The sequence below is a fragment of the Micropterus dolomieu genome, linkage group LG23 (genome assembly GCF_021292245.1).
Source record: "Micropterus dolomieu isolate WLL.071019.BEF.003 ecotype Adirondacks linkage group LG23, ASM2129224v1, whole genome shotgun sequence".
Lineage (NCBI taxonomy): Eukaryota > Metazoa > Chordata > Actinopteri > Centrarchiformes > Centrarchidae > Micropterus > Micropterus dolomieu.
The window spans coordinates 2,320,014-2,328,083 of record NC_060172.1 but is presented as its reverse complement, the minus strand read 5'-3'; the positions used below and the strand labels follow the sequence as shown (position 1 = coordinate 2,328,083).

Sequence of the window (8,070 nt, the reverse complement as noted above, 5' to 3'; positions counted from 1 at the left end):
CGCCCCCTGCTGGCAGATAGAGAGGACGCAGGTTTAAGGCGCCCCCTGCTGGCAGATAGAGAGGACGCAGGTTTAAGGCGCCCCCTGCTGGCAGATAGAGAGGACGCAGGTTTAAGGCGCCCCCTGCTGGCAGATAGAGAGGACGCAGGTTTAAGGCGCCCCCTGCTGGCAGATGGAGAGGACGCAGGTTTAAGGCGCCCCCTGCTGGCAGATAGAGAGGACGCAGGTTTAAGGCGCCCCCTGCTGGCTGCTGGAGAGGACGCAGGTTTAAGGCGCCCCCTGCTGGCTGCTGGAGAGGACGCAGGTTTAAGGAGCTTCTGCGTTGCTTCAGTTTTCAGACCCGGGGGGTCCCGCTGGGTTTTGATGCTGAACAGTTTGTGATTATTAGTATTATTCTGGTCTTGCACAAAAAAACCCCAACAACAATTAAACAATTTAAATTCAAACAGGATCAATATAATAACACAAGACAAACAAAGAACACAAGTGAAATTATTCCACATATGAAAAAAGGAGACGGTAGAAATGTAGAATGAAAATAAATAGAATTTGATTCAATAAAACTTTGAATAAATCAAACTAAAGGAGAATTCCTGATGTTTATCAATAACTAAACAACATTAATAAAATCCCAAGTCCCTTCCATGTGACTTTAAACTGCTGAAATAAATTAGTTTTATAGTTTCAGACAGACAGAATCACTTTTGTGTTCATTTAAATTCATCTTTTCAGCTGTTTTCTTCCTTTTCATGAGTGTGTTTTTGTATTTTTACCTTCTTAACCTCAACTAGTTTTTCCAACCTTTGAAAAACACCTAAATATTTGTTTCAGTCCTTCCAGGAAGTGTTGGCAGTCGTGTGACCTCAAGAATTTACCTAACTCCCACCAAATGTGACCAAATTATTTCCACAGAAAAATCTGAAGGCAGCGGTTTACATTTTAGGAAATCATTTTTAATGTTCCAGGGATTAATGACATAATATGATGATCTGTGGATTGTTAATGAAGTAAAGCTTCTCAGTCACCGCAGTGATGATAAGAAACAGCTTCCTGGAGGGACGGAGTGCCAATAAAGAGATTATTAACTGCTCTGCTCTTTCCTTCAGAACAAAGAAAACACTTCACCAAAAACAGCATCAACAGCCTGACGGACACGTCGCAATATCATGTGGAGGTGAGACCCGGAAACATCATAAAATAATATAACTGAGTTTTCTGTAGGAGATTCAGCAGCAGGCTTTGATTCTTCACCAGATCAATGAGCAAACAACTGTTTCCTTTTAAAGCACATTTTAGAAACCGAATTATTAGCTGATGATAACGATAAATGTGATTCAGTTAGAATTCATGAGGAACCACCGATCACAGAGCTCCCTGAGGTGTCATAAAGTTAGATCCTGATCCAGGTCGGGTTATAGAGATAAAATACAAAATGAAAGGTCAAAGAATTCATTAAATTATAATTTATTCATGGTTTGAAATGGTACAATGGTACAAGTTGAACATTTAAAGGTCCCATATTATGCTCACTTTCAGGTTCATGCTTTTATTTTGGTTTTCTCATCACTGCTTCAGCGACTCTTTTCACCCTCTGAAGCACAGACTGAATAAAAGAAGTGGACGTAGCCGCCGTGACGTCATCCGTTATTATATGGACTACCGTTTTGAAGCCTCGAGTTTGGCATGTTGGCCGCCACCATGTTAATTGTTTTTTTTTTTAAAACAGGCACCGGATGTGACCGGTGGAGCTAGCTAGCTTAGTTAGCAAGATGCATCTGTAATTCATATTAGCTGGGATGCTAATTTTGGGTAGCGGCAAACAGGCTTGAAACAAAATGTACATACAGGAAAAATTAACAGGAAATGAAGCTTTTTCAGCGCCGCTGGTTAAATGTACACAGAGCAGCGGATACGAGCCGCCTTTATCCTGACTGACAGGTCGTCATGGTAGCGACTTGTCAATCAACTTGTAGCCCCGCCCTAAAGCCTCCCCTGCTTCCTGGTCTCTGTTCCTCTAAATGGGACCATAATTTACTAAATGAACATCATGCTGTGTTGAAGAAGACTTGAAACTAGCGACTGAGACCATGAACTCATCAGGAAAGTAGAAACATTTTCTCAGAGACTTCTATACAATCACACTTCTTTCAGCAGCCGCTGGAGTCGCCCCCTGCTGGCTGCTGGAGAGGACGCAGGTTTAAGGAGCTTCAACACTGGGTTCACTTATGAGAGACGGAGGTAGCAGCTTGGTCTGAACACACTTAGATTCTGTCAAATTTAGGTTGAAAAGAGATGAAAAAGAAATAAAATGAATATTTTATTGTTCATCCTCTGGGTTTGGTTTTAAGAAAATAAGACTTTTCTTATAAAAATCTGACGACTCTGGAAATAAATAAACAAACTGTGTTTGGGAATAAACTGAGCAGCTGTTGGGGTGATTTAGTTGAAGTGAATTATCCTGTGTGATCTTCAGCACCTGACCTCGTTTGTGTTGGACCGTAAAGACGGGATGATCACGGTGGACGATGGAGTCCGGCGTCTTCGTCTCCTGGACGCTAAAGGAAAAGTCTGGACCCAGGAGATGTTGCTGCAGGTGGAGGAGAAAACTGTCAGCCTCATCGACGTTGAAACAAAGGTGAGAAACTCACTAGTGTTCGCAAAACACGACTTGGAGCTTCTCAGTCCAGAGTTTAACCTCGGGTTTGGAAATATATGAAATGTATATGTTTGCTAGTTTCTGGAAACGTTGTGAGTGGCGAGCTTTTTTCAGATTTCTCTCTTCCAGATGTTTTTAATTTGAACCCGTGTTTCTCAGAACGAGTTGGAGAACTTCCCCATCGGGACGATCCAGCACTGCCAGGCCGTGATGAACACCTGCGGCTACGACTCCATCTTGGCTCTGGTGTGTAAAGAGTCGGGTCAGAGCAAACCCGACCTCCACCTGTTCCAGTGTGACGACATCAAGGTAAACTGCCTGTGATTGGTCCTTTTTTAGTTCAGAGGCAGCAGATTCACTCGTCCTTCAGGGGTGAGAAACCAGTCAAAACTAAAGCTAACTATAGCAACAGTAGCAATTCTTCACACTGAAGTTACCACTTAACTCACTCAAAGACCCCTGGAACCTCCTCAAGGACTCCTGGAACCTTGCCAGCAACATTGGAAACACTGTCATGGACTTCTGCAATCTTCAGTGACCTCCAAACCTCCACGAGGACCATTAGGACCCCTCTTTAAAGACCTGTACATCCTCTTCAAGGACCTCTGGAACCATTTAAGTTCTATAATACCTTAATAAGAAGCACCAAAACTACCCCAAGGATGTGCATAATCTTTTTTGGGAACTCCTGAGCGCCTTAAATACCCCTAGTACTTCCTCAAGAACCCCTGCAAAGACTTAAAGGATGGTTGAACCTCCTGAATGACAGAAACTCATCAAGGACGTCTGTGACTTGCTCCAGGCTCCTTCCTCACATCAGGGAACTTCATCAGGGACTTCTGCAACCTCCTGACGGACCCTAGGTATTTTCTTATGAACCCACTATTACGTCCTCAAGAACGTGTCCAACCTGTTCAGTGACCTGCAAACCACCTTTTGGTACCCCCCCCAAAACATGTTAGATTTCAAGGATCTCTGGAGGCCCTCAAGGACCTTGGGGACGAGGACAAATACCTTCTAGACCAAAAGGGCCTTGTGCACTCAGGCATAATAGTTTGACCAATTACAACTTTTGAACATTGTGGAGGCTGTTTACATCAGCCGTATGAGAAGGACAGGTGTAAATGCACCCGAGACGCATTGAAGATGGGTCTGCAAAACCACCTCAGGAGGTGGTCAGGGACGCATTCTGACTGCATTAAACAAATGTGTAAATGCAGATGTGTTTTCAATTCACTACGTGGGCGTAAATACATACTACAGTCTTTCAAAACTAAAATCCAGCAGTCCGTGCAGTGTTGTGCATAAACGTGCTCAACTAGCACAGATCACTGAGCGTTCTCATGTTTTTGATGACTCGTCCACTCATAAACAACAGAAACAACAGAAAGGAGTCACATTATGAAGAAGGATTCCAGCAGAAAGGAGTCACATTATGAAGAAGGATTCCAGCAGAGCCGTTAAATCGGCGCCCCGCTGCAGAGGAAAACATGGCGTATAATCCACGGAGGGGAAGCGCATCACGGTTGAACGAGACGTTCAGAAAGTTTTTATACGGTCTGTAGTTACAGACTAAACGAGAGGAGGACGTGAAAGAATTTTGAAAGCTGTTTTTAAATAGAACAATATAATTTTAATGTAAATAGTAGTGGACCAAGAATGGAGCCCTGTGGCGCACCATGGCTGATTTAACCGAATAAATAAAGTCATTACAGAAGATTTATTCAACAGTCAGGACTTTTACAGACAGAGTTCATGTGTAAAAGTTTTTTTTAATGTGTTTTATTGTGTCTGTTTGTACAAACTGCATCACATGAATGTGTCTAATTTCCCTTCAGGCGAATCTGATCCACGCAGACATAGAAAGTGCCATGATCGATGCCAAAGGAGGCAAAGTGAAGAAGAGACCAGAGGCACTCAAGTAAGAACCAATCATCAAACACACGGGGCCTCCCCGAAAGTACTTGCTCCTCCCTCCCGCACCTACTTCCACTCAGTTTGAGCGTTCAGAGTTTGCTCCGTGACGGAGTGGAAGTGGGAGGGTCTGTTTTCGGGAAGGCCCACGGTGAGGGGTTGTATTGTCATGGTGACAGCTAATTGGCTGATCTGTCCGTCTGTCTGCAGGATGATCCTGAAGAGTGACGGTGTCATCCCACCTCCGCCCGCCGCTCCCGCCCCCGAACCACCGGCATCGTCCAATCAGGTGGACGTGAAGAGTCGAGTGGCCGCTTGGTCAGCGTGGACCAATGAGCAGCAAGACTGTGAGTGATGTCACATCGTAGGAGGAGTATGTGTTTTCAGATCCTGGAATCCGTAAACCAACAAGGATGTTAAACCTGGAACGCACCTCTCACCAAAGTTTTTATTAGTTATTCTGACCATTGATCATCTGAAGCGTCTTAATCTCTGACGTCATGCTTTTAGTCTAAACTTTGTTCAAACTCACAAAACTTTATTTAAACTTCTGGCAAAGATTTCTGTAAACAAGCATAAATTCAAACATGCTAAATGTTAACTTGTTGACATGCTAAATGTAGCCATGTTAACTCTAATGTTAGCATGCTATTGCTAGCGGTCAGCAAAAAGTTATCTTGGTGTGATAGAGTTGAGTCTGAGGTGTCCTTAAAGGCCACCGTACAGAAGATAAACCCTTTTGATTTAGAGACCAACATGACCTTTCCTCTGGAGCTAAAGAGCTAAATGTGGCTAATGTGGTTAGAGCTGCAGCAATCGATCAGTCGACTGACACAAAATTAATTGACAACTATTTTGATAATTGATTTCAGATCAAAACTACTAAACGACGAAGTGAAGACAAGCTGTCTGGCGTTGGTGTAAATTTAAAATATTTGGGTTTTTTTTCTGACTTCTTGTACACCAAACATTTAATCGAGGAAATAACTTACAGATTAATCAGTAATGAAAATAATCGTTATTGCCTTAAGTAATCTTTATCTATTATGTAATTCACTCAGCTTGATGGAAATCTTTAGTAGAACTGCAGATCTGATTATTTAATATTAACTTCATTGGTTATTGATTGGTTGGTATTCTGCCCTCAGGTGAGAAGCAGAGACACCTCTCAGAGGAGGACGGGCCGGTGGAGATGAGTGCAGCCAGGGTGGACCGAGACGTGGTGAGTCCAGTCTGTCAGAAATGAACTGTCCTTTTCAAACGCTTGAACTGATCTGAGAGCAGCTGGCGGAGCCTGTGTTTAAATCTGAGGTCACGGAGGTTCACGGGACAAAAGATCGAGGACTTAAGCTGATTGAAGAATGTAGTTTTATTTAAATATAATCACTTCGGCGCTTTGAGGGAAAATCTGGTTACGTAAAGGACAGAAAACTGACCTCAGGGCTGTTTAGTTTAGGTTTAATCATTAAAAGTCAGTGAGTCGATCCAAAGTGAAAGTCACGTTAAAGACAAACCTGAAGGTGAAACATTAAAACCTCTAAAAGCTGCTCTGAAACAAACTTTGTTTGCGCAGCAAATCCTGAACCACATCCTGGACGACATCGAGTTCTTCGTCACCAAACTGCAGAAGGCCGCTGAGGCCTTTAACGAGCTCTCCAAGAGGAAGAAGGTCAAGAAGGGCAAGAAGAAAGGTCCAGGAGGTGAGGAGGGACTTTGAATCCTGTCACATCTGAGTTTAGATTATTTTTTCAACTGACTTTACCACTCAGAGGTCCTGTAAAGAGAGTGAAGACTTAATGATGAAATCAACATGACTTTTTTCAGTTCCTCTGGTTTCTATCGAGGATAAATCAATAATCAAGACCTGTCTATAACTAACTATAAAAATAAAACCGATAATCAGAAAATGCCAAGTTGATTTGACTCCTGCTGCAGAGTGCAAGGCTGCAGTCGAGAAGAAAAATAAAAAGTCCTTTCCTAACCACCTTTCCTTGACCTCGATGGAAAACGTCACGAGGTCAAGGAAAGACATGAAGGAGGATCCATTAGGACTCATGAAAAGACAACCGCAGCGCTCAGAGAGTCCGACTGCAGCCACTCAAGGCTTTAAAAAAAACTTTATAACACATGGAAGAGAAGTACAGTGACAAACTTTCCTGTCCGACACAGAATCACGCCTCTCAGAGAGGATGTTTTCACCTTATGCACCTTTAACCAATGATTATAATTTTTATTGGTTATTTTTTATTCATTTGATGGGTAGAAAAACAAATGTTGGATTCAGCGAAACAACATTACTGTGTATAGTATTTTGTTATGATGATATTGTTAACTACAAATTCAATACGCTTGTTTTTCAAGATTCAAGATACAGAGAAGAAATTTATTTATTTTATTATTTTATTTATTTATGGTTTCGGATTTTCAGACTTTTTTTGGATTAATTAAAAAAGTCTATTACTAATTTTGATAAATTAAAGAAAAAATGTCCAAATTCTCTGATTCCAGCTTCTTAAATGTGAATATTTCTCTGTAACAGTAAGATCAGTAAGATTGAAGATCTTTGTGTTGGACAAAACAAGATGTCTGAGGACTTTGGGAAACGCTGATCAGCATTTTTCACCATTTTCTGACATTTTAAAGAGCAAACAATCACAGGTGTCCTGTACACTGGGGACATGTCCCACCACTCTTTGAAAGCATTTGTTAAAAATGTTCTGACGAACAGCAACAAGAAATGTTAAAAAACAAGTGAAAATGCTTTGAGAAAAGTTTATTTGCACAATAAGAAAACATGCAATGCAAATTAAATATAGAAGAAACAAATGTGCTTTGTCCAAAAAAAAGTAACAAGCTGCTGATGACTGCTTGATATTCTGTGACATATTGAATTGAATTGTTTTTCTTTTCACATAAATAGATATTTCCGCCATAAATTGGTGCAGGAAAAAATAAATAAATAAAAAAATAAATCAGTGAGGGGAAGAAGTAGGAGGTAACGAAATAGTGCAGTCAATTCTAAATAATCTGTTGCTGTCCTTCCTGTCTCTGTCCACCAGAGGGCGTCCTGACTCTGCGCTCCAAACCTCCCGGCGAGGACGAGTTTGTCGACTGCCTGCAGAAGTTCAAACACGCCTTCAACCAGCTGGTAGGAGCGTCTCCGTCATGTGACCTTATATTATTAATAAAATAAAAATGAAGCAGGTTAGTTCTGAACCCGTCTGACGGACTGTGTGACCCGCAGGGGAAACTGAAGGATCACATCCAGAACCCGAGCGCCGTGGATCTGCTTCACTTCCTCTTCACGCCGCTCAGGATGGTCAGACAACACTTTAATCCTCTGAACGACTTCATGTGTCACATTCTCAGGTTTTATCACACCGGAGGAAATAGTTTGTTTGGCAGCAGAACTTCAGACTTTAAAGGTTTTCACTTAATGAAAAGTAAAAACATGTTCGGAGGAAAACGAATCTAAAAAACCAAACATTGCATAAAAGGGT

The 8,070-nt window shown here is 41.9% G+C and overlaps 1 protein-coding gene across 1 annotated transcript in view; it reads left to right on the top strand.

Annotated features, from left to right (window-relative positions):
- The window catches only part of eps8a (epidermal growth factor receptor pathway substrate 8a), a 109,836-nt gene that overhangs the window by 71,964 nt on the left and 29,802 nt on the right, over nucleotides 1-8,070 (top strand). The window contains exons 4-12 of the mRNA XM_046040449.1: nucleotides 1,107-1,174; nucleotides 2,474-2,635; nucleotides 2,816-2,965; nucleotides 4,495-4,577; nucleotides 4,781-4,917; nucleotides 5,719-5,792; nucleotides 6,144-6,270; nucleotides 7,630-7,718; nucleotides 7,815-7,889. Of these exons, the coding sequence (XP_045896405.1) occupies nucleotides 1,107-1,174; nucleotides 2,474-2,635; nucleotides 2,816-2,965; nucleotides 4,495-4,577; nucleotides 4,781-4,917; nucleotides 5,719-5,792; nucleotides 6,144-6,270; nucleotides 7,630-7,718; nucleotides 7,815-7,889 (965 nt within the window). The remainder of the gene's footprint in view (nucleotides 1-1,106; nucleotides 1,175-2,473; nucleotides 2,636-2,815; nucleotides 2,966-4,494; nucleotides 4,578-4,780; nucleotides 4,918-5,718; nucleotides 5,793-6,143; nucleotides 6,271-7,629; nucleotides 7,719-7,814; nucleotides 7,890-8,070) is intronic.